The sequence below is a fragment of the Megalobrama amblycephala genome, linkage group LG19, assembly GCF_018812025.1.
Source record: "Megalobrama amblycephala isolate DHTTF-2021 linkage group LG19, ASM1881202v1, whole genome shotgun sequence".
Lineage (NCBI taxonomy): Eukaryota > Metazoa > Chordata > Actinopteri > Cypriniformes > Xenocyprididae > Megalobrama > Megalobrama amblycephala.
In genome coordinates, this window is record NC_063062.1 from 33324231 (window position 1) to 33352117 (window position 27887).

The following is a 27887-nucleotide window of genomic DNA, read 5'->3' on the forward strand; positions in this document are numbered from 1 at the left end:
CCATGTGTGTTTCAAAGAGAACCACATCTGTTTAGCTCTTCACTGTGAGAGCACCTGTATGTAAACATACACACTTGACCAAAACCATTGATCATTTGTGAGATTTATTTGTGTAATATATATATTATATGTGTTTTTTTTTCTACTGAAAACAGTATATTGACTAATCACCTGGTTTCTTTGGGGTTTTTATAATAATTTTTTTAAGATAAAATGTTTTAAACGATTTTAAATGGCTGCCGAACTCTGTACTTATGAAGATGCTTATTCTTTGCCATATTATGCTCTAACTGATTATAAATTATCAATTTTTTCTCACACGTATTCAACAGATAAGTCGGGTTATAGACCGTTTAAATAACAACTATTTGATATTGAACTGTCATGTTGTATTTAATCATTCTGCAAATCCAACCCCATGTAAGGTCAAGAGGTCATCATCAATCATTTTGACATTGTAGCCCTCCTATTTCTCTCTCATGCGTTTGATTAATGCCTCTGTTACACATCTGAGTGATAACACCAACTTCTGAGCATGCTTTCCATCAAGGTTCTTTACTATGTCTTGCACTGAAATTACAAAACATGAACAGCACACAGGCATATGGTAAACATACAACAAATGACTTTTTTTTTTTTTTTTCAGTTAAAAAACAGTTTGTTACTGCTGTTTTGTATTGGCACTCACAGATTCAAGGAATCATATTATTGGGTAAGTTTGCCAGCTGCCTGTCAGGTTAAAGAGGAAAACATGTTATTCTTCCTAGATACAGCAATGTCACCGTGTGTGTCAAACTCTGAGTGGATGATGCAAAAGCTCTAACAGAGAGGAATTGCCTGCTTTTTTCTCCTCTGTTAAATATTTCTCTGATGTTTGTTTGAGTCTCATTTATCAAGATGGAGCTGTTCATAACCATTCTCACCCTTACTGTTGTTCTCTCAACTGATGCTGAATGTAAGTTAAAGACTTTTTTTAATCACTTGGGTACTTTCATAAGTGATAAAATGACAAAACTTAAAACTGATCATGCGTGTCACCATTAGTCATTCATTGTTTGAAAACAAGATGATTATGTCAATCGGTCAAATGCATTTTTAATCATTTTGATACTATTTTTCACAAGTAAGTAACAGGTAATTTTCAAATCTCTTGGTATAAAAAACAAGAGAACATTAGATTAATGTTTTAAATCACATTTGGAGGTTCTAGATAATAAATGTTACTCTACTACAACGTATAGTGTCATCATTTAACACAGGTAATGAGAAGCTGTAGTTAGTGAAGTCAATGCCACAATGTTTTGTCAGTTTTGAGAGTAGAATAAACTACACTGTGGTAGTCTGTGCTCTTTAAACAATTAATACAGTCATCTGAACACATCATAATTATTGTACAATTTTCTTGGTTGCACTTTATTTTACAGTATGTCCACTTACATGTATTTATAGTGTACTTATCTAAGAGAGCACTGGGTATTATAAGGTAACTACATGGGTTAAGGTTAGGTTTAGGGGTAGCACCTAGTTATTACCCAGTAATTGTAATTACTATAATAAGTACATACACATGAGGAACAGGACTGTAAAATAAAGTGCTACAATTTTCTTGATTTCATACAAAAAACAAAAAAAATGACACATTAATGACACATTATATTTTCCTCACGATTTATTTCTGATCCAAGGCATTTAAAATACTGTTAACACTTTACAATAAGGTTCATTAGTTAACAAAGATTAGTAAATACAGTAACAATTATATTGCTCATGATTAGTTCATGTTAGTTAATACATTAACTAATGTTTAACTAATGAATCTTATTGTAAAGTGTTACCCTGAGGATGTTTTTATTTATTTATTTATTTATTTTAATTTTTTTTTTATATCCATGTAGTAGTCCACTCACATGGAAATTTAATTGTACTTTAAAGATCATTTTGCTGACGATGTAACATTTGTACAAGTAGACGGGTCACTGTTATGATCAGCAAAAAGGCAGATATGACCCTCATGTGTCACATTTTGGCTGAAGTATATTTCTATTACAGTGTTGTTTGGTCAGTCTTACACATTTGTCCAAAGTAAGGTCAATGATTTATGTGCTGTCACACATTCAACATACATTATTCATCAAGCCTCTCATTCCATCGTCCAGAGTACAGTCTGGACGATGGAGCAGGGCAACACATTTGAGTAGACATATGTAATAATATACTATATATAATATATATAATAATATACTAACTCTAGCATATTACTTTTTAGTCAGGATTTAGGTTCACCATTTTTTTCTGATCCAAAGTTCTTGTTTTTAAAATATTAACACAGACAACTATTGTAAAGCCATATTCTGAAATGTACATGTTCATATGTGTACATGATTCCAGTCAAGATCGACTAATGATTTATAGACAGAACAGATGAAGTTACTGTTTACAAACAAACACTACACCTGTGTATGTTTTACTACCGACGCGTTGAAATCACGACCCAGTCAGTTTTGAAAAGTGGATGGATAGATCTTATAACTAAGAAAATAGACCTTATAACTTATAGAGCATATACTTTTAGGCCACTCTCCATAAAAACACAAGCTGTTGATTTTAAATTTAAAGCAAACCACAGAAAAAATATCATGTATAATAGCCTATGAAATTCAAGCCGATGTCCATTATGTAACAGTAAAAGCCTGCATCATACAGCATGTACTGGGTTTGTAATACTGAAAAAATAAATGTCTTCTATATATTCTTTCTTCTATTGTGGTGGGGTGGAAGGATCATGGGACAAGGAGAGCTCAGTTTAAGGCCCCGGATGGTGTATTTTATTGAACGACGTGTATACATGAATGGTAGTGGTGCTCTTGCTTGCAGGAGTGCCCTCAGTCGTGTCCAGGTGCGGGTGAATCCGTGTGGTGCTTGTGGCGGTGCTAGAATGGGATAGAGAGAGACCGTTAATCTGCTGTCTCATGGAGAGTCTTCTCTGTCTTAGTCTTTCAGCACGCTGGTTACACTCAGGCAGGTTGATCAGCTGCAGGTGTGGCTGATCAGCCTGTGACAACTCCTCGTGAGTTTCCAGGACAACACTGATGTGGATTCAGGGTGCTTGTCACAATATATATATATATATATATATATATATATATATATATATATACAGTACAGTTCAAAAGTTTGGAACCACTAAGATTTTTAATGTTTTTAAAAGAAGTTTCGTCTGCTCACCAAGGCTACATTTATTTAATTAAAAATACAGTAAAAACAGTAATATTGTGAAATATTATTACAATTTAAAATAACTGTTTTCTATTTGAATATATTTCACAGTAATTTATTCCTGTGATGGCAAAGCTGAATTTTCAGCATCATTACTCCAGTCTTCAGTGTCACATGATCCTTCAGAAATCATTCTAATATGATGATCTGCTGCTCAAGAAACATTTAATGTGTACAATTGTACAAAATATTTGTGTACAATATTTTTTTTCAGGATTATTTGATGAATAGAAAGTTCAAAAGAACAGTGTTTATCTGAAATCTAATCTTTTGTAACATTATAAATGTCTTTACTGCCACTTTTAATCCTTGCATCCTTGCTGAATAACAGTATTCATTTCTTTAATTTCTTTTCAAAAAAATAAAAATTCTTACTGACCCCAAACTTTTGAACGGTAGTGTATAATGCTACAGAAGCTTTGTATTTCAGATAAATGCTGTTCTTTTGAACTTTCTATTCATCAAGGAATCCTGAAAAAAAAAGTACACAACTGTTTTCAACATTGCAAATAATCATAAATGTTTCTTGAGCAGCAAATCAGCATATTAGAATGATTTCTGAAGGATCATGTGACACTGAAGACTGGAGTAACGATGCTGAAAATTCAGCTTTGCATCACAGGAATAAATTACTTTGTCAAATATATTTAAATAGTACACAGTTATTTTAAATTGTAATAATATTTCACAATATTACTGTTTTTTACTGTATTTTTAATTAAATAAATGTAGCCTTGGTGAGCAGACGAAACTTCTTTTAAAAACATTAAAAATCTTAGTGGTTCCAAACTTTTGAACTGTACTGTATATATATATATATATATATATATATATATCACAAAGACTTTTTTATTTTGTGTACTGGCAAATCAAATGAGTTATTTATTTCAATGTAAATCCAAAGATAAAACCCACCAGTCTGCATCCAGAGATTTATGATAACCATTCTAATAAGCTTGTTACTGACCCTCAAAAAAATTAACTCCTTCTGATGCTTCCTTAATGGAGTCTTTCCTACATAATTTAAATATACCTACTATTAATACATTAACACAGGAGACATTAGATGAAGCTCTCAGATTAGATGAAATCACCACCTGCATTGGTCTCATGCAGTGTAACAAGGCTCCAGGGCCTGAAGGCTTCCCCTTAGATTTTTATAAGAAATTCTCAGTGCAGTTAGCCCCCTTATTGTTTGGTATGTACAAGCAGTCGTTTGAGCACGGTTTTCTCACAGCCTCATTGAATCAAGCATCTACTGAATGCTGACGTAGCAAAGGTGCTGGCAAAGTGCATAGATGTGTGTCTTCCCAATATTATATCTGAGGATCAGACTCGGTTTATTAGGGGACGTCAGATGTCATCTAATATCCGGCGTTTGCTAAACATTCTTTTTACTCAGTCTCTTTCTACTAAGTCTGAAATGATAATTTCCCTTGATGCTGAAAAAGTATTTAGACCGTGTTGAATGGAATTATTTATTCACTGCATTAAAAATATGTGGCGTTGGGAACAATATTATTTCATGGATTTGCCTCTTATAGCCTACTCTGCTCCCTCTGCATCTGCAAGTGTTAAAGGGGTCATATAATGGTACATGCACTTTTACAAGTTGATTGTACTGAAATGTGTGTTGGCACTGCAGTGCCTGTACACAACCATCCTATAATGATAAAAATCCATCCAGTCTTTTTTTTAAATCTCCTTACATGCTTATATGTTTTCCCGTCTCAAATCGAGCCGTCTGACCGTGTGACTTCACACGGTCGGATGCCCCTCCCACGATTGTTAATTGACAGCAGCATTTCAACACAGACCCGCCCTGAGCGAGCTGTCATCATAGTCCGCCATTGTTGATACGCTGGAGCAGAATGGCGTCTAAGCGATTGTGGTGTTCTGTTCTTGGGTGTAATAACGAACAGAGCAGTCATTTTGATGTTCCTAAATCCAAGGGAATCGAAGGGAATATTCCCCCCGATCAACGTCAATGCTTTCATGTTTGCGCGAATCATTTCTCACCAGACTGCTTTATAAACGAGGGTCAGTATGAAGCAGGTTTTGCTAATAAGCTTCACGATGAATGCGGCTAAAGTTTACACTCAGTGTACATTACAGAATGCTTTCTATGTACGACGTTCTCAATATAGTTCATAATCCCACGTTTATAATGAAACGCGTAATGGTTATTGTGTTATTACAAACTGTGTACGCAGGTGGTAAAGTTAACATGGTAACTACACTAAGCTTACTTTTGTAGATGGTTTATAACGGTGTCTATTACTGATTAAGAAATAATGTAAAAAAAATCGTGTTGTAACAGTTATTACTGCATGAATCACACATCACTGACAAGCCGAAAAAAAGTTTTTCATGACCATTAGCTGTAAAATCAATCTGTCAATGAACTAACGTATACATCAGTAAACACATAGCATTCGTATATCTCTATACGCTACCCTGCCAGTACATACAAAGACAGATCAAAGTGACATTACGTTAACCAACCATTTAGAAACGTCCAAATTGATATGGTTGCACAGATGTGTCCTCAGAGACTCCCGCTGCCATTCTTTCTCCAAAATATACCCTCAGCTGTTGTCAAGGCAACACTCCATGTGTGTTGTGTCAAAACACCCCACAGAACAGAGGGGCGGGGTGAGCAAAGCTCATTATCATTTAAAGACACATGCATTGAAATGGCTTGCTGCAAACAGAGCTGTTTTTGACCAGGTAAAATGAGTGTTTCTTAGAATACTAAAGAGAATTTTTGGTAACACTTTAGAATACTGTATCGTACTTACTGCATAACTAATAAGGAATTACTGCAGAATTAATCGGTAGTTCTTCATTAACACTCAAGTAACTACTATTAACTACTAAGGAATATGTGTTAACTAATCAGTATGTCATAGCGTTTTTTAATTGTGTTAAGTAACTATTAGTTAATCAGTAACTAATCAATTCAGTCATGCCTCCTGAAGAACTACGATTAAGTAACTACTAATTCAGCTTCAGGAGGAATAACTATTAAGTAACTATTAATGAACTGTGAAACACAGTATCAGGTTATGGCCCTTTCTTCTTTACTACTAATGTTAGTTGATTTACTTAGATTTATGCCTACTGTACTGATATATATATATATATATATATATATATATATGCTCTGCAAATATTGTTAAACATTCGTTCATTTGCGCCACTGTATGTTTCTGTCGGTGGGTGCTATAATGTTGCACGTCTTGCATCACATGCAGGTCAAAGTTTGAGCGCACACATGTAATATCTGTGAGTTTTGTAATATCTCCCGTTTTGCAAGAGAAAAGGGACTGGGATTCCAACTGTCAGCGGAGAGGTACATCGCTCTCTTAAACTAAACACTGTAGATACCACATTAATGAACTGTAGCATTAGAAGAAAGTTGTTTATTCATTTATGTTTTTTAAACGAATAGTGAATTCTTCGTGTTTTTCCTCGTGCTCGACCATTTCCGTGGATGGCGCTTGAGAGTGTTCATTTTTTTATTCAAGTGTTGTCTGCAACCAGAAAATCAGGATGGATCCGTGACCTGCCAATACCTCAGGTATGTTTATGGCCTTATATATATATTGTGTCTGTTTTTACTCAAGATATTTCACATTACTATTATAAAGTGATGCCAAATGAGTTCTGTATTTAAGGCAATGATCATTACCACATCATGCTCAAAGAATTACTTCAAACCCACTGATAATTAATAAAGAATTACCTCAACTTTCTCAAGGAATTACTAAGAAACTGGAACAGTATTCTAAAGTGAAAACAATGGGAACCCATTGATAATTAATGAAGAATTACCACATCATTCTCAAGGAATTACTAAGAACCTGGAACAGTATTCTAAAGTGAAAACAATGGGAACCCATTGATAATTAATAAATAATTACCACATCATTCTCAAGGAACTACTAAGAACCTGGAACAGTATTCTAAAGTGAAAATATCCTTGTGCATAAGTAATAAAGCCTAAAGTAGTACTAACATAAAAAATGTAATTTTACTTTAAAAGATAAGGTCAGATCACATTCTGATGACGGAAGTGATCTCTAGCACACGTTGAAGTCAACGCGCGCGACATCACTTCCATCATCAGAATGCAATTTGACCTTATTAACATGGAGGATGAAGGCAGTTGGACATAGTGGTGTATTAGAGTTAAAAAATGATATAAATACCGTTCGGTTTCTCACAAAAACCGATCGTTTCGTGTCTTAGGACATCAATGTGTCGTACCACAAGTGTGGGGTGGATCGAAAAACGGTTGTGGATACGGCAGCGATAGCAGAGCTGGAGTATTGTGATGCTGAAGCCTACAAGACATTGCGTGAAAAGTTCCACAGAGGCCAGAAACTGTCAGAGTTTGCCAAACAGTGCAAAGAAATGTGCACAAGGGAGCCACTTCGAAGCATCATCGAGGAAAAAAAGAAGAATGGCATGCTTATTGACCTTTGCCAGAAAAAAATAACATGAATTAGATGTATTAGAGAACCATTGGCTGAAAGTTGAAGTTTAGGCATACACATATTTGCTGTCTTCTGTTGTTATATTTGGTAAGTTCCTAGTAATCTGATGTAAAATTTTGGTATTGTTTTCTTGTTTTAGTGTTCACTTTTTTCATTGTTTTGTTGTATGGAAATATAATTTTATTTTTGAAAATGTTATTAACACTGCAATAAATGTAAATGTTCTTAAAATGTGTCATCTTTTAAAGTAAAATTACATTTTTTATGTTTAGGCTTTATTACTTATGCACAAGGATATTTTCACTTTAGAATACTGTTCCAGGTTCTTAGTAATTCCTTGAGAATGATGTGGTAATTATTTATTAATTATCAATGGGTTCCCATTGTTTTCACTTTAGAATACTGTTCCAGGTTCTTAGTAATTCCTTGAGAATGATGTGGTAATTATTTATTAATTATCAATGGGTTCCCATTGTTTTCACTTTAGAATACTGTTCCAGGTTCTTAGTAATTCCTTGAGAATGATGTGGTAATTATTTATTAATTATCAATGGGTTCCCATTGTTTTCACTTTAGAATACTGTTCCAGTTTCTTAGTAATTCCTTAAGAATGTTGAGGTAATTCTTTATTAATTATCAGTGGGTTCCCATTGTTTTCACTTTAGAATACTGTTCCAGGTTCTTAGTAATTCCTTGAGAATGATGTGGTAATTATTTATTAATTATCAATGGGTTCCCATTGTTTTCACTTTAGAATACTGTTCCAGGTTCTTAGTAATTCCTTGAGAATGATGTGGTAATTATTTATTAATTATCAATGGGTTCCCATTGTTTTCACTTTAGAATACTGTTCCAGTTTCTTAGTAATTCCTTAAGAAAGTTGAGGTAATTCTTTATTAATTATCAGTGGGTTTGAAGTAATTCTTTGAGCATGATGTGGTAATGATCATTGCCTTAAATACAGAACTCATTTGGCATCACTTTATAATAGTAATGTGAAATATCTTGAGTAAAAACAGATACAATATATATATAAGGCCATAAACATACCTGAGGTATTGGCAGGTCACGGATCCATCCTGATTTTCTGGTTGCAGACAACACTTGAATAAAAAAATGAACACTCTCAAGCGCCATCCACGGAAATGGTCGAGCACGAGGAAAAACACGAAGAATTCACCATTCGTTTAAAAAACATAAATGAGTAAACAACTTTCTTCTAATTCTACAGTTCATTAATGTGGTATCTACAGTGTTTAGTTTAAGTGTTGCCAGCGCATTGTTATAATGCGAGAGCGATGTACCTCTCCGCTGACAGTTGGAATCCCAGTCCCTTTTCTCTTGCAAAACGGGAGATATTACAAAACTCACAGATATTACATGTGTGCGCTCAAACTTTGACCTGCATGTGATGCAAGACATGCAACATTATAGCACCCACCGACAGAAACATACAGTGGCGCAAATGAACGAATGTTTAACAATATTTGCAGAGCATATATATATATATATATATATATATATATATATATATATATATATATATATATATATATCAGTACAGTAGGCATAAATCTAAGTAAATCAACTAACATTAGTAGTAAAGAAGAAAGGGCCATAACCTGATACTGTGTTTCACAGTTCATTAATAGTTACTTAATAGTTATTCCTCCTGAAGCTGAATTAGTAGTTACTTAATCGTAGTTCTTCAGGAGGCATGACTGAATTGATTAGTTACTGATTAACTAATAGTTACTTAACACAATTAAAAAACGCTATGACATACTGATTAGTTAACACATATTCCTTAGTAGTTAATAGTAGTTACTTGAGTGTTAATGAAGAACTACCGATTAATTCTGCAGTAATTCCTTATTAGTTATGCAGTAAGTACGATACAGTATTCTAAAGTGTTACCGAATTTTTAATTAAAGTATATTAAAATACTTTTCATTTAGACCCTAAAGAATCATACAGGGTTTCTGCAGGGTTTAATCAGTCAAATTTAAGACTTTTTAAAGGTGCCCTAGAATCAGAATTTGAATTTACCTCGGCATAGTTGAATAACAAGAGTTCAGTACATGGAAAAGACATACATTGAGTTTCAAACTCCATTGTTTCCTCCTTCTTATGTAAATCTCATTTGTTTAAAAGACTTCCGGAAAACACTTGGATCTCAACATAACACTGACTGTTACGTAACAGTCGGGATCATTAATATGTATGACCCCAATATTTGCATAATGCCAGCCCATGTTCGACGCAGTAGACAAGGAAAGGCAGAATTAACGTCTGGATCTGTGCACAGACTAGGTAAGCAAGCAAGAACAACAGCGAAAAATGGCAGATGGAGCAATAATAACTGACATGATCCATGATATCATGATATTTTTAATGATATTTGTAAATTGTCTTTCTAAATGTTTCATTAGCATGTTGCTAATATACTGTTAAATGTGGTTAAAGTTATCATCGTTTCTTACTGTATTCACGGAGACAAGAGCCGTCGCTATTTTCATTTTTAAACACTTGCAGTCTGTATAATGCATAAACACAACTTCATTCTTTATAAATCTCTCCAACAATGTGTAATGTTAGCTTTAGCCACAGAGCATAGCCTCAAACTCACACAGAATCAAACGTAAACATCTAAATAAATACTTTACTCACATAATTCGAAGCATGCATACAGCATGCATGACGAACATCTTGTAAAGATCCATTTGAGGGTTATATTAGCTGTGTGAACTTTGTTTATGCAATGTATATAGAGTCGAGAGCTTGTGTGGCAGAGGGAGTGCATCTCTTAAAGGGGCCACGCTGAAAAAATCCGTGCATAGTTAATGATGCCCCAAAATAGGCAGTTAAAAAAATTAATTTAAAAAAATCTATGGGGTATTTTGAGCTGAAACTTCACAGACACATTCAGGGGACACCTAGGACTTATATTACATCTTGTAAAAAAACAATCTAGGGCACCTTTAAGACCTATTTATGACCATTATGATTTGAATTTATCACCTACACGAATTACGATAACTTCAGTCATTAAAATTCCTTTCAAAAGTCTTTATTATTGACTTTCATTGAAAGTAACAAGTTTTATTATTTAAAGAGTAATACTATTATTTCTTACTTAAGATTAAAGGGATAGTTCACCCAAAAATGAAAATTTTATGTTTATCTGCTTACCCACAGCGCATCCAAGATGTAGGTGACATTTTTTCTTCAGTCGATCACAAATGATGATTTTTAACTGCAACCGTTGCTGTCTGTCAGTCAAATAATGGCGGTGATGGGAACATCTTCTATAAGAGTAAATAAAGCTTGCTTAGACAAATCCAAATTAAACCCTGCGGCTCGTGACAACACATTAATGTCCTAAGGCACGAAACGATCGGTTTGTGTGAGAAACCGAACAGTATTTATATCATTTTTTACCTCTAATACACGACTATGTCCAACTGCATTCAGCACTCCTTTAGTGATGTCTGATCGCGCTCTGACAGCGGCAGTGATGTCTCGTGCATATACTTCAATGAGTGCCAGACATCACTTCCGTTGTCAGAGCGTGATCAGACATCACTAACCGATGCTGAACGGAGTTGGACATAGTGGTGTTTTAGAGGTAAAAAATGATATAAATACTGTTCGGTTTCTTGCACAAACCGATCGTTTCGTGTCTTAGGACATCAATGTGTCGTCACGAGCCGCAGGGTTTAATTTGGATTTGTCTAAGCAAGCTTTATTTACTCTTATAGAAGATGTTCCCATCACCGCCATTATTTGCCTGACAGACGGCAGCGGTTGCAGTTAAAAATCATCATTTGTGATCGACTGAAGAAAAAATGTCACCTACATCTTGGATGCCCTGGGGGTAAGCAGATAAACATCAAATTTTCATTTTTGGGTGAACTATCCCTTTAAGAAACTGAAGCCTTCGCCTTCTTTTTCTTGAGTATCAAGAACACAGGAACACTTAACAATTGTAACATTGTAAAGTAACATTGTAAAATAACAATTGATGTATGAGGTCTTATCTTTCCTGCACGTAAATGTTTTGGCTATGTCAGAGTCTGGGAACATTGTTCGGAAAAGTTCGGCAATATCCTCGTTCCCGTTGTACGACTGGTGTTTGGTCACAGTATTCAACACCCACAGGACCTCCGCTTTCAGTGTGGAGGTTGATCTGAAACCACTGTGTGTGGCACTGGATGCGACAGAAACGGAATACCGCGCTGTACTTGGACCGGGTAACGTTAGTGACGGAGCCAAACAAAACTGACGGATCGCCTGCACCCGCTGCAGGCCTTTTACAGCAACGATATGCTTTTCCGACTTTGCATGCGACTTCAAGGCTTTTATGCCTAAACTAGACAGCTCCAACGTCTTCTTACACAGAGTGCAATAGCGACGGGCTTGAGCCAGCTACTAAACGCACCGTCTTCGAGCCATAGATCGTTAAAGGTACATTTTCCCATTGTGATAGCCAGGATGATTTCAATTAAACTAAGCAGTGACTCAGTACGATACAGTATGTTCGGAGTTCGCGCGGGTTTCTGTGAAAGTCCTTCCGACAAGTCTGTATGCTGCCGCATGGACCTTGTAGTTCTGGAACGCTGTGATACCAGTGTGATACCACCCAGATTCCTCATACAGAACTACAACAGGCGAAACAAATGAATGCCATTGCCGCCGCGAGCGCATTTTGATGGAAGAACAAATTAATGGACGAGCATATCAATTTAAGATGTGACTAAATGTTTTTTATGACCTTGTATGGAAAATCTGGACGTTTTTAATGACTTTTTATGGCCTTAAATTCTTATTGTTAAATTTATGACTTTTTATGACCCCGCGGAAACCCTGATCATATTAACTTGTACAAAAATGGCATTATATGACCCCTTTAAAACTAATGCTGATAGTTCATCATTCTTTCCACTCTCCCGTGGGACACGGCAGGGTTGCCCTCTGTCTCCCCTGCTCTTTGCTTTAGCCATCGAGCCTCTTTCTATCGCCTTAAAAACATCTTTGTCTATATGTGGGATTCACAGGGGGGGCATGGAACATCAGGTTTCTCTATATGCTGATCAAGGGTGGATCTAGAAAATTATTTATAGGGTGGCAAAGGGGTGGCATGAGGTCTATGACGGGTGGCAACACCAAAGCAAGCGCTCATGCATAGTTTTTGGAGATTTATGGCCTGACATACACAATTGTGTTCAAAAACATTGCATTACCACAAAGTAGTCATCTATATACTGTTTAAAATTAAAAATAAATAACAAGATTTCAATATCCATCATGGCACCAAGTAAAGACATTATATGTAAAACATCAACAGATTCTAAATGAGTCTGAGCTTGTATCAGTAAAGGAGATAAGCAGTTTTATTCATTTTATTACACAGGCAACTTCGATGGTTTAAATCACATGTTTTAGTGCAAGTTAAAGAGCAACAAAACAATTTTTGAGCTTCTGTTTGTCATGATCACAGAAGAGAGTGCCCGTCACAGTCACCAGAGGGCACTCCAATCCGGACTATTCATTCACACCAGAACTCCATTTCCCATACACCTTGCACCTGCCACTCAGCATATAGTCAGTCACTCACACTAGAGGTCTTCACGGGTCCAAAAATTCATACCCAAACCCGAACAGACCCGTAAATGTGCTACACGGAACCGACCCGGCCCGACTATTATTTTGAAAGTTGGACCCGAACCCGTGCAGAACCGAGAAATGTCATAAATGTACTACCCGGACCCGTCTAAGCTGGACCCGAACCCGACCGGACCCATCTGGACCCGATCGGCACATAGCCTAGGTCTATTCCACAGCAAATTGCTATTAATAAGTCAATAAACAAGTTGCGAAAATAAAACGTGTTGTCTTACCTAATATTAGTAGGCTATAGCTTTCTTCCTTGTACCTGACTGTGATGCACTTGCCAAGAAAGTTCATCCGTTATTCCTCTCTTGCCGATTGAAATGCTTAATCCACTCATTATTCCAGCTTTAAAAGTTCACTTGCTGTCACGATGACAAATGTAACTTTGACTGTTTGCCCTTTTGAACTATAATAATGATTGTTTGTTCAGTGACATGGCCGCTGACGTTAGCATTAGGCCTACTTATTTTGCGGTCATTTCTGTTCTTTCTGAGCCGAGTCTGACCAAAACTTTAGATATAACAAGACGGCATAATGTTATTATAAAAACAGGAGAAAGAAAGTGCGCTCGCATGAGACATGCACGTTAGCTGGAGCAACCTGAAACAAGCTTTAAGCGTCACAGAAAACATTCGTGTGGTAGTTCATATTTTGTTAATGATTTGAAATAGGCTATGTTATTTAAATGCGAATGTGCAAGGCTACAAGCAGTTCTTGAGATTTGAAGTTTGTTTGCATTACTGTTGCACATGATAGGAATAGTAAAACTCGATGATCACCGTTCGCTTGCATTAACTCCGCCCGCTCTGCTTCTGATGGCTGGGGTCGCTCGTGTTTTTTCACCTTATTTCCCGGCTCATACTTTGCAAGTTACAAAACACGCACAGCGCTGACTGACTCCCAACACGGCCGGGTGATCTCCGAATAAAATCGGCTCGGGTATACACACAATGTTAATCAGACCCGGGAACCGAAGTAATAGATTAGGACCCGACCCGGACCCGGCTGACCATTTAAAATATAGTCCCGAACCCGTATGGGTCCCGGGTCGGGTCCCGGGTCCTTGGGTCTCGGGTCTTCTTTGTAGACCTCTAACTCACACACACACACACACGGACTGCTTCACTACATTTCCCACAATCCCTGTCTCTGGACTCTGTTTGTACACTCACAGACCAGCTGGTCCTGATCATTCAATCACTGACACACGGGCAGATGACAAATAAGGTTGAAACAGCATTTTTTAAAACAAAGTTCTAAATTGCTTGAGAATTGTATGAATTTGTAAAGTTCAAATACTGTTGTTTTTAAAACTGTTAGAGGTTAGCAGATTTTTTTCTCATTATGTAATTTATTAAGCTTTTCTCACAGCTCCAGGCAAAATATGTCCTGCGGTGTGACATGACATTACTATAAAATTCAAATATTGAAATATTATTCATTTCAAATACAAATCAGGTATGTCTTAAGTTTAACAAGTATTCTTAAAGAATGATAATTAAAATTGTGCATATATTTTTTTTCACAGCTGTTTTTCGATTATATTCTTTGCTTGTGCCATCTTTTACCACTCACTCCAGTGGAAATATTGTGTAAAATGAGAAAAAATATTTGAAAATGTTTATTATTTTTTAATATAGTTATATTATGCAATGTTTTCAAATTCATATAATTATTTAAGCTAGTTAACATAGTAAAAGTCGTTTAATTGTGTTTGAAGTGATGTCACACCACAGGATATCCCGTCACACCACAGCACGAAATGAGACACTGTATGAACATTTACGGTGAAATTTATTGAATACTTTTGTAACAAACAAATTCATTTGCATCTCTATTTGAACATTAATGAAAATGCAACATCAGTACAATCTTAATACTTAGTGTATGAATTTGAACTAAAAACAGAGTGAACAAGACATACTGAATAATTAACATTTTGGAGGCGTCAAATTAGACCCAGTCATAAAGACCATTCATTTCTATTTTTAACTTAAAAGACTAAAGAAATATCTTGTTTCTAAGGAGAAAGTCATTAAAATCATGCTAAAATAATTAAAAGCATGTTAAAATCATCAATTCAGCTCTTTGAACAAAGATTCCAGTGAACAAGAGAAATTTGACATTTTGGAGTCGTCACTAACAAAAGAGTGTTAAACAGTCCATAAACATGACAAGCTGTTAGAGCTAATATTAAAAAAAAAAAAAACAATTATTTCATAGGAGAAATGGTAAACTTATGTGTTGAACATGAGCCAGTCCATGTTCGTTAACTTCGCAACTCGACCATGGGGCTCAGGCTCTGAAATCTTACCAATTATGTCACTCCGCGAGTAGCAAATGGCATCTTCTTTGTCAGGCCACTGGAAGGCATTCTTGTTTCCATGTTGAACCATACAGTTTGCCTGTATTTCCTCTCCCTGAATATTCAACACTTGGCCCACATATCGCTTCTCATCATATTTTACTATGATGAACTTTCCCACTTCAAACACTTGGTCTTGGTCACTTTCAACATCTTCATCCAAGAAGGACGGGGTAGGGATAGGGATAATCTCTTAAGCTGGACTGTCACCAGCCATTGTGACTTTTGTAACCTTGAAGCAGCCACACACTTTTGGGTAGCTGCAGAAGCAACTTACTGCCCTATGAAACACCTCCCCTGGTGTTGTAGAGAAAATCTGGTGTGTACCTAGTATGCCTTTCACAGCAGGGAGCACAGGAGGGAGCAGTTTGTCAAATTCTTCTATGTCCTTTTCCTCTATCCATTTCATTTGGATTTTCATCTCCTCTTTGCTGGACAAGAAGTCAAAGAGGGCCTCTGCAGTTTGCAGATCAGCTCCCCTTTGGACAGCCTGATCTGCCATCTGCTTCACACAAGCTCCAACCCCATCAGGAGCTCCTTTTCCGTGGCCCCGTTCACTGTAATTCCATGTGAGACACTGGAACCCCCAGGTAAATGGCAGCATACTCATTAGGAAACAATTTGCCTTGTTGCGATACTGTGTCACAGGACCATCACTGATGAGGTGGAGTGACTCAAACTGTGTGTCATGCTGCATTTGGAGGTCTTCAATGACTGGCTGTAAGTGAGCCCATACAGCATGCTCATCATGCCTCAGAGATTTTGAGATGGTTGCAAAGCTCTGAATGGCCGTTTTGGTGTAGGCAACTACTGTATGTATGGTTACTTGGTTTCTATTTCCACCAAAGTGGAAAGATTGAATTTCTGTGTTCAGTTTGCATCCATAATTTTCAGAGAAATCAATGTGCAACACCAAATCATTTTCTTGCAATTTCTCCTTTAACTCCCTCATTTTGGCTGATTGGTGCATCCAATTGAATTGATGGGATGCAATTGACTCCAGGTCATGCTGGAAGGTCTCTGCCAGCTTTCCCAGTGTTCCCTCAACCCCTTTTTTCAACCCAGTTTGTGAACACCTTTTCCCCTACAGTCACCTTCACCCGCTCCCACTGCTCCCACCGCTCCCACCTAGCGAATTCATCAGGATTGTGTGAGTTGAGACGCACCTCATCAAAACAGCAGTTGGTGCACTGCCTGTACATACATTTTTGTTCCTCTGTGTTACAAGTAATGGAGGAAAGAAGATTAGACAGGCTTTTGGTTGAAATCATGCCTTTAAAAACCAAAGAGTCAATCAGTAGGCGCATGTTTTCATGCTGGTAGCATGCACAGGTATTTCTATCTGTTGGCCTGGTCTCTGTTATGTGCTTGGGCCTGTAGCGAGCAAACTGCCAGTACGACATTTGCATTGTGAAGCTAGATTCTTGGTTGTATTCAGAGTGTAGCTCACTCGTGGTTTTGGTCAAAACCCGCCTCTGAATTTTGTTGTTTTTCCAGCCCACAGTATCCCTTTTCCCTGCCAAGAGCCTGCTGTTTTCATCCCTGGAAAGAAAGTTGGTGACTTGCTGTTTTTTTTGTGTCGCAGCTCTTTTCGTTGAAGATCTGAGGGTAGGTTGACATGCTTTCTTAGCTTTATTCCAGCGATGCTTTTGAACCCTCATTTTACTAATGGCTTTTTTCATGCCATCGAGCATTGCTTTTAGCTCCTTGTTTTCTCTTTCCAGCCTCTTAATTTTTGCTGTCAACTTGGGTGGACAAACCCTTTCGGGGGGACTTGGAATTGGGAAATAGAACCATGAGCAGGAGAAAGATTAACTGGACTAAAGGACACATCAAGTGCTTCGGGTGATGGGGGAGTAATATCCAAAATGGCTGCCAGATCCTTCTTCTTCTTCCTGTTCCTTGCCTTTGTCTTCTTCCATTCCTCACGAAGCTTTGCTCGCTTATGTTTTGGGAGGCTGGTTATATTTTGTGGTTGAATTTCTCCTTTAGCTTTCTTTTCTTGATATCTGTTGATGGAACAGAGACAGTTGTTTCATGTTTTCTATACAAGTGTACGTCTTAGAGAATGTTTCACCAACTCAATTTCCCTATTATATTCCCTATATATATCCCTATTATTTACTTTCTCCTTCTCTCCCTAAGGATCTCCTCATGCCTGGCTTCATCCTGCGCTAACCTTTCCCGGTACCTCCTTGTCCTTTCTTTGCTCATGCCTAAAAACTGACAAAAATCACTTTAAAAACAATGATCAGTGACTGTTAACATACACATACAACAAACAAATGAAGACAGATATATATTTATGTTTAATATTTGTATAATATAGGTATATTATGTATAATGAAGACAGATATATATTTATGTTTAATATATGTATAATATAGGTATATTATAATATTTACAATATTTGTTTAATATATATATAGAGACAGATATATTTATATTTATGTTTAATATTGCAAACATAACAGACGAGAATCTAGCTAGACATCTGACTTAATTATGTCACACTACAGGACTCTTTCACCTTTGCAGCCATTTTGAGTCAACAAGACTGACCTTGGGCCTTACAGTAACTGAATAAGTTCATTGTTTTAAACCTGAATATGATTCTTTTTTAAAAATATTTTTATTTTTTCTCGAACTAGATCAGTCACACCACAGGACTATCAAAAATGGACACGTTCATGGTCTGACAGAAATTATGAAATTTATCAAATTAATAAGAGATTAACACTCACCTTTTAACCTCCTTAGCACATCCAAACATCTGGGGGATTTTCTGGTAGGGGCCTTGACTAACGGACCCCTATGGCTGTCCATGTAACTGCCAGTACAAAAATCTAATACCATATATCACACTGCAGGACAGCATTTGTGTTTCAAAACTAAATGTACTGTAAATATTATTTTAGTACTTTTTAGCATTTTGAAAACTTAAGTTAATTAAGTAAATACATACAAAATAATGCCAAGACATTTATTAGCCGCTCCAAACATATCTGCTTTATTTTACTAATATTTACATTTGATGAGTCATCAATGTTACAGTCACACCGCAGGACATTTTGCTATTCACCTTGAAATATGAACAACACCAAATACATTTTACGTCCCAAAATCATGATATTGAAATAAAATGATGTTCTATGCCCCACTGGCATGTGTTGTTTTAGTTGAGAAATGCAGTTCATTAAACATTTACACTTAATTACAGAAAAAACATGCGTCACGTCATCTGCCCACACACCCACGCACTTTTGCACTACACTTCCCACAAGCCCCGTGATTGGACTCTGATTACCTCACAGGTGTAGCTCATCTGATTTGTGTATTTAAGCTGTCTGTTCCCTCATGTCAAGCGCAAAGTCTTGCCTTACCCTGTGTTTGCATTTCTGAGCATTTATCCCTGTCTGTCTGCCGGTTATCGTCTTGGTCTGTTTATCGTGGTTGAACCTTTGCCTGTTACCTGTTGGATTACTGCTTTGTTTATGGACTGTGATACCCTGCCTGTTGCCCTGACATCTTACTGCCTGCTTCACGACAACAATTCTGCCTGCTCTCCGACACTGTGTTTGTTCCTATTGACCACTGCCTGTATGACTACTCTACTTCTATTAAAGCCTGCGCTTGGATCCCTGCCTAAGTCCGTCTTTGTTACAGAAGACTTTGCCACACCCAGATCCAGCGGCTTGAGTGAGTACCCATGGTTATAATGAATTCAGCAGCAGTTATTGTGTCTCCGGCAGGAGGATCGATCTATTGAGGATTATGTGACAGACTTTATTGAACTGGCATATCTATCTCAGATGGACAATTTATGTCTGATGATATTTTTTCGTGGAGGATTGTCTGAACCACTGAACTCTATTATGCCGCTGCATAACCCTAGCTGGACCCTTGAATATTACATTGACTTGACATTACGGCTGAGTGGTTCAGCGTTTACTGTCGGGGTCGTGGAGGAGGAGGTCTCCACTGATCTACCAGAGATTTGTCACGTCTCCAATGATCGTCCAGAACCCACAAAGGCCACCATGCCAGAGCCACGTCCCAAGATGGCCGCCGCCGCACCTGTGCCTATGGACAAGATGTTTGCATCAACAACCACGTTTGCATCAACCACGTTTGCATCATTGTTTGCAACCACGTTTGCATCAACAGACAAGATGGCCACCGCTACGCCTGTGTCTCCGGACAAGATGGCCGCCTGTGTCTCCGGACAAGATGGCCGCCTGTGTCTCCGGACAAGATGGCCGCCTCGCCGCTTGTGTCTCCGGACAAGATGGCCGCCATCGCACCTGTGTCTAAGGACAAGATGGCCGCCGCCGCGCCTGTGTCTACAAACAAGATGGCCGCCGCCGCGCCTGTGTCTACAAACAAGATGGGCGCCGCCACGCCTGTGTCTCCGGACAAAATGGCCGTCTCATCGCCTGTGTCTCCGGACAAGATGGCCACCTCGCCGCCTGTGTCTCCGGACAAGATGACCGCCTCACCGTCTGTGCCTTCGGACAAGATGGCCGCCTCGCCGCCTGTGTCTCCAGACAGGATGGTGGTTCCGCCAGTATCTGCAGTCAAGATGGCTCTTCCTCCCGTGTTCCTGAACATATTGGCTTCTCTCTCTCTGTCTCCACGTCAGATGGCTGCCTTGCCTGAATGCGTGGAGCCAGCCACAAGTCAAGTCTCACGTCAAGGTCCAGGCTCAAGTCAAAATCAAGCCTCAAGGTCAAGCCACAAGTCAAAGTCAAGCCACAAGTCAAAGTCAAGCCACGAGTCAAGCTTTGAGTCAAGCCTCAAGTCAAGCTTTGAGTCAAGCCTCAAGTCAAAGTAAGAGTCATGCCTCAAGCCAAGTCCCAAGTCAAGTCTCAAGTCAAAGTAAGAGTCATGCCTCAAGCCAAGTCCCGTGTCAAGTCTCATCGCCAGTCCAAGTTCAACTCAAGTCACAGGTCAGGTCCAAGAGGCCGTCTCTGATCTCCAAGGGTCGTCTCCAGACCTCCACGGGTCGTCTCCAGACCTCCAAGGGTCAGCCCTGCCTGACTGCACGCCAGTCCTGTCTGTCTGCAGCCCCACACCCGATCCTGTCTGCAAGCCAGCACCCGATCCTGTCTGCAAGCCAGCACCCGATCCTGTCTGCAAGCCAGCACCCGAACCTGTCTGCAAGCCAGCACCCGAACCTGTCTGCAAGCCAGCACCCGACCCTGTCTGCAAGCCAGCACCCGACCCTGTCTGCAAGCCAGCACCCGACCCTGTCTGCAAGCCAGCACCCGACCCTGTCTGCAAGCCAGCACCCGACCCTGTCTGCAAGCCAGCACCCGACCCGGTCTGCAAACCAGCACCCGACCCGGTCTGCAAACCAGCACTCGAACCGGTCTGTAAACCAGCACCAGCACCCGAGCCCGCTCTAGCCCCAGAAGCCACTCCAGAATTTCCTCTGGTCCCTGTACCTGCCCACGAGTCTGCTCTGCCCTGGCCGTCTGCTCTGCCCTGGCCGTCTGCTCCGCCCTGGCCGTCTGCTCTGCCCTGGGTATGTTACTTGAGAAATCTGCTCCCCCTCTGGTTCACTACCGGTCTTCACTCCCCTGTCTCCCGGAATTTTCTGTTGTGTCTTGTGAAAGCATCTGGAAGCCGCTCCTTGGGGGAGGGCTATGTCATGATCACAGAAGAGAGTGCCCGTCACAGTCACCAGAGGGCACTCCAATCCGGACTATTCATTCACACCAGAACTCCATTTCCCATACACCTTGCACCTGCCACTCAGCATACAGTCACTCACACACACACACACACGGACTGCTTCACTACATTTCCCACAATCCCTGTCTCTGGACTCTGTTTGTACACTCCCAGACCAGCTGGTCCTGATCATTCAATCACTGACACACACCCACGCACTTTCGCACTACATTTCCCACAAGCCCCGTGATTGGACTCTGATTACCTCACAGGTGTAGCTCATCTGATTTGTGTATTTAAGCTGTCTGTTCCCTCATGTCAAGCGCAAAGTCTTGCCTTACCCTGTGTTTGCATTTCTGAGCATTTATCCCTGTCTGTCTGCCTGTCATCGTGTTGGTCTGTTTATCGTGGTTGAACCTTTGCCTGTTACCTGTTGGATTACTGCTTTGTTTATGGACTGTGATACCCTGCCTGTTGCCCTGACATCTTACAGCCTGCTTCACGACAACAATTCTGCCTGCTCTCCGACACTGTGTTTGTTCCTATTGACCACTGCCTGTATGACTACTCTACTTCTAATAAAGCCTGCGCTTGGATCCCTGCCTAAGTCCGCCTTTGTTACATTGTTATTAACAGAGGTGGGAATGTCCGTGTGTGTTCACCCAGAACACCCTATCAACTACATACTCTAGCGACACCCCAGCAACTGCATAGCAAGAGCCTAGCAACCACCCAGAATCTCCTAGCAACCACCTAGCAACACTTTAGCAATCACCCAGAACATCTATATTCTGGCCTAACTGACCAAAGGTTTTACGTTTTTTTAAACAAGACTTTAAGTTGGCTTTATGACAAGCTAACATAAATTTGTCTTTCAAACTTTTCAGCCTAGTTATTGTTTTTCTTGATTGCTAACACACAATTCATGAAACAATGCAACATTTTCTCACAACTATAAACACAATCTCAAAACTATACACCAACTTGTACAAACCTCAGACTTACAGGTCAAAATAAAATGTTTTAGTCAAAAACTTATTCTTGTGACAAAATCAAACTTTGGCCTCAGATGACACACAAAATGTAACAAATACACAGACTACTGCACTGCCCAGTGAACACTAGTGAGATCATATAACACTAACAACAATACCTCTTACTGGGATTCAGGAACTATTTTGCAGCTCAATGTCTACTACACTATACAAAAATACATTTACAGATGCAGATACAGTAAAATACAGCAATGAAATTTTGGAGGGAACTTTTTTTTTCATTTACGAATTTTTAACGATATTACAAGTATTTAATCAATTAATGGGTGAAATATATGAATACAATAAATCATAAAGCCTTATGATTAATTATGATACATATATCGACCCAAGAGGGAATTATGCACATATACTGTGAATTGACCCTTCGCAAAGACCCGCCCCCCTTAGTTACTGTTGCTTTGTCCAACAAGCCGTTGTCACGCCACACGCAGTGAAAAATACATCGCGGAGCAAAGAGGATACTGACAACACGTCGACAGACAAGACAAAGCAGGTTACTTATGATATTAAACAAAGTCCCAGCTTTCAAACTGTGTAGTTTTTTAAGAAATTAAAACAATAAAACCGTTTTGTGTGTCGTGACCATGGTTGTGACAGATTGCTGTAGTGCCTCAGCTCAAGAGGCTCGTAAACCAATCATCTCTTCCTACTAGTCCATTTATAGCATCAAATAAACATGAATGAACATGAGAATGAATGTTGTTTCAAACGCGGAAAGACGTCAATATACACAATTTTTCAAGTTTAACTCCACCGATGTTAATCTTCTAACTCCTGACTGCTTTGTCGGACAAAATGGCGGATTCTGCGTTCTAATTGGTTAGATCGCTTGTCAATCAAACTTCCGGCGAAGGGTCAATTAATTACAACGAATTATAATCAATTACATATATGATTAGTTGTAGTTTAACAGTTGGGTAGAGAAACTATCCAAGTTCGTCCAGCAAACCGTTGGGTTTCTCACAGACTATTATAAAAAGAATGTTATTCTCTGGCCACAAGAATAACTTTCTATTACAGCATCAAAGCGTAAAGCAGTGTTGCCGGATCGAAAACGTAGAAATGACTTGGTTTTCCTGAATGAGCAGCAGAACAATTGAGCATGAATATAATGTATTTAATATATGAAATTGAGGTAACACTTTACATTAAAGGATTAGTTCACGTTTAAATAAACTTTTGCTGATAATTTACTCACGCCCATGTCATCCAAGATGTCCATGTCTTTCTTTCTTCAGTCGAAAAGAAATTAAGGTTTTTGATGTAAACATTCCAGGATTATTCTTCTTATCATTCATTTCAATGGGCACCAGACGGTTGAAGGTCCAAATGGCAGCTTCAGTGCAGCTTCAAAGGGCTTTAAACGATACCAGACGATGAATAAGTGTCTTATTAAGTTTTATAAGCACAAATGCTGGCCTTGCTCTTTTCTGTGATGCGCGTTCGTGACGTCACGTAATACGCAATTACGTTGAAAAGGTCACGGTTGACGTAGGCGTAGCAACCACAGTTTCATTCGCTCAGGATTGTGTATAGGAAATCTATGAAAAGTCACAAATTTCTGTCCTGACAAAAATTTTCTTTTAGGCTTTCTAATATTAAAACACCCAGGATACGCACACCTTTCAAGCGTGAGTTTAAAATATTCTAACTGACCGCCAGAGTGAGTTTTTTTAAGGCGACCCTTATTTTAGAATGTTTGCCCTTATTGTTTCCATGGCGACGCGTGCGTGTCACGAGTGCTAAACGTAGCCACAATGACACTGTATGAGAGATGGATCACTATTATTTTGTTTTTCCTTTTTTATTTAAAATATTCGCAAACTTGCTTACATGTCTTCAACTATATGATATTCCGATTCTCAAATATGTGTAAGTGCGTGTGTTTTGTCGTTTAAAAACCTTTATAAATGATCTTTATCTTGATCTATAATGCGAGATGGGCGCCGCCATCTTAGTTTGCGCTGCAGTTCACAGAGTCCTGTCAGTCGGATTTACAGCAGGTGAATACATCAGTTTCTCCTGAAATATATGCAAGTAAGTGGCTGGTGAACTGGAAGAATAATAGAGTAAACTTTATAGTTACTTAGACCCATTATGTGTGTCTGATATGAATAAATGTCGGCAAATTATATTTGAATTCACTGTTTATTGATGCTTCCACTGACGTTTGACATCAGTGTGTATTTTATAAACTCCAAATGTATTGTTTAATGGTGCTTATGCGTATTTAAATGTCTGAAACCTTAAAAAAAACATTATGTGGCTGAAAACACTGCATAGCTGTGATGACAAGAGAGCGCGCGTCCATCTCGCAGCCACAGCGCGAAAGCACAGTTTGAATCTGGCAGTTATGTGACGTCACTGAACGTTCGTACGCCCAGGGGCACAGAAATAAACATCCCATATGTGGGAACGTACCGCTCAAAGGGTTAAACAATAAACTGACACAAAGACATTTGAATATGTGTATACGATCCTCCTTCCGCACATTTGTAATGTAAACACTCGATACTTCCGCCTACGTCAACCGTGACCTTTTCAGCGTAATTGCGTATTACGTGACGTCACGAACGCGCATCGGAGAAAAGAGCAAAGCCAGCATTTGTGCTTATAAAACTTAAACTTTTTTATTTTTTTTAAAATGACCCATCGTTTCGCTAGATAAGACCCTTATTCATTGTCTGGTGTCATTTAAAGCCCTTTGAAGCTGCCATTTGGACCTTCAACCGTCTGGTGCCCATTGAAATGAATGATATGGAGAACAATCCTAGAATGTTTACATCAAAAACCTTAATTTCTTTTCGACTGAAGAAAGAAAGACATGGACATCTTGGATGACATGGGGGTGAGTAAATTATCAGCAAAAAGTTTATTTAAAAGTGAACTAATCCTTTAAGGTTCCCTTTGTAAAGGGTTTATAAAGGTGTTTGTTAATGAGTAATAAGTCATTTACAAATGCATTATAAATCATTAATAATGCAGTTATAACTGCATGAATAAAAAGGCGACTTTAATGCAATACCTGCCAAATAGTGAGCCGTTTTTAACTCACATGTTATAAATGCTTAATAAATGTATTTATTAACATATATTTAACTCAAAACCAGATTCCTGGTTCATTTCATGATGCAGCAAAAATTGACTATCATAATTAGACTGAAGGTTGTTGTATTTGTGCTTTTCTTATTAATATCTCATGACTGCCACTTGTCTTACTATGTTGCTTACCAGAAGTTTTTGTCTTACCCATGATACTCTCCAAAAAGGTCATGATGCCTCTCCACAGCAGTGTATAAAAACAAAATTATTGTTTTTTAAAGACAAAATTCCAACTTTATTTTGAAAATAAAACAAAAGATAATAACCATAACTTGATTAGATATTAAAGTCTGCGTGAAACGGAAGTTGCAAACGACTCTTCTCCAGTGTTGTGACGTATTTCCAAGTGAAACAGAATATTGAATAGAGGGCAGAGTTTTACTTTAGTGCTCCTCCTTTCCATCTCTTGCACTCCTCCTCTCCATATCTCACTCATAGCAGATGAACGGTTGCGGAAGAGTGGTTTACATGTTTTCAACCCAAGCCGTTAAACTGACGTTATCAAAGAAGGAACGCCATTCCAGACCAGAAGTAACTTATCAAATTTTGATTAAAGATTACTGCGACAAACAAGTTTTTTCTGTGTTTTAACTTCACCACAAGACCAGTAATATGACCAGTAATAATATTAATGTAAAGTGGAAACCTGTGAACCATTTATTAATGAGTTATAAACATTAACAACCTATGAAAAGGAACATTAATGTAAAGTGGAAACCTGTTAACCATTTATTAATGAGTTATAAACATTAACAACCTATGAAAGTGAACCTCAATGTAAAGTGAAAACTTGTTAACCATTTATTGAATTATGAACATTAATAACCTATGAAAGTGAACCTTAATGTAAAGTGAAAACCTGTTAACCATTTATTAATGAGTTATAAACATTAATAACCTATGAAAGTGAACCTTAATGTAAAGTGGAAACCTGTGAACCATTTATTAATGAGTTATGAATATTAATAACCTGTGAAAGTGAACCTTAATGTAGTGTACATTGTGTATTTATTAAAGCAGACACAGATCTTTTTTTTTTTTCTGGCGACATATTTCATTGTTGAAATATTAATAAGCAATTCATAATTATTCTTGATATCATGATAAAGGATACTGTAACTTTATGGGAGTGCCAGAGCAGTTATTTATTTAATATAACTAAGCTAACACCGCGAATAAACATATAATATACAAACTAACACAGCGATTATAATATAAACACTTGAAAAACATAGTCTGCAATGTCACTTCAGTTAGCTTACCCATCAAATCAGTAACTTTAAACACAAATTTTACTTTAGAGCATGTCGGAACAGTGCTGGTAACTGCATGACTTCTTCTTATGATAGTGGCAAGTCTTTATTGGATGCTCACTAGCGCCAACTCCTGTCACACGCCAGAACACGCATGCTTAGTGATGTAACCCTGAAAGAGTATAGTATATATAGAGTATGTAGAGTATATAAGTATATAAAGAGTATATATAAAGAGTATATTAGTATAGCCTAATATATTATTGTCATGTCTAGTTTTCTATAACTTTCTTCATAATAAAAAAAAAAGCTTCATCTGAATCCTGCTCCCCGACTGCTCTTTACACCAAATGTGACAATGATATATAATGAGCAATGCATTCTTCTTCTATTTATAATTATTATTATTATTACCATTACTATTATTATTATTATTATTATTATTATACGCAGTAGTAGTAGTAGTAGTAGGCTTAGGCTATATACTTTATTATTCTCTTTCAGGTTGTCATCACTATGCGTGTTGATTCTGGCGTGTGACAGGAGTTGGCGCTAGTGAGCATTCAATAAAGCCTTGCCACTTTTCACGAGAAGAAGTAACACAGTACTGTTCCAACATGCGTTGAAGTGAAAATTTGTGTTTACTGATTTGATGGGTAAGCTAACTGAGGTGAAATCGCAGACTATGTTTTTGTAGTGTTTATATTATATGAGTAATCGCTGTGTTAGTTTGTAGTTATCTTAAACAAATAACCGCTCCGGCGCTCCCGCGCAGGTACTATAAGTGCGGATGACCAAAGCCAAATACTCAAGTTATGGTGGCCTTTATCATATCAAAAATATCTATTAAATGCATATTAATATGCTGCTAATGTTCTGTAACGGTGCATTAGGTCATTGATTTAATGATTTACACAACTGTTAATTAAAAAAATACATATTTAGGTGCCTTTATTCAGCTTGTATCAAATATGTTTGGCTT

At 38.0% G+C, this 27887-nt stretch overlaps 1 protein-coding gene and 1 long non-coding RNA gene across 2 annotated transcripts in view; both read left to right on the forward strand.

The window, feature by feature from the left end:
- Positions 1–820: 820 nt before the first annotated feature.
- LOC125254272 (H-2 class II histocompatibility antigen, A-Q alpha chain-like) overlaps positions 821–27887 on the forward strand; it is a 48016-nt gene continuing 20949 nt past the window's right edge. Inside the window, exon 1 of the mRNA XM_048168824.1 lies at positions 821–955. Within this exon, the coding sequence (XP_048024781.1) occupies positions 898–955 (58 nt within the window). The 5' untranslated portion in view covers positions 821–897. The remainder of the gene's footprint in view (positions 956–27887) is intronic.
- LOC125254279 lies at positions 6408–7745 on the forward strand. The gene is made up of 3 exons (XR_007181626.1): positions 6408–6631; positions 6807–6859; positions 7531–7745. It is a non-coding gene; the product is annotated as an uncharacterized LOC125254279 (long non-coding RNA).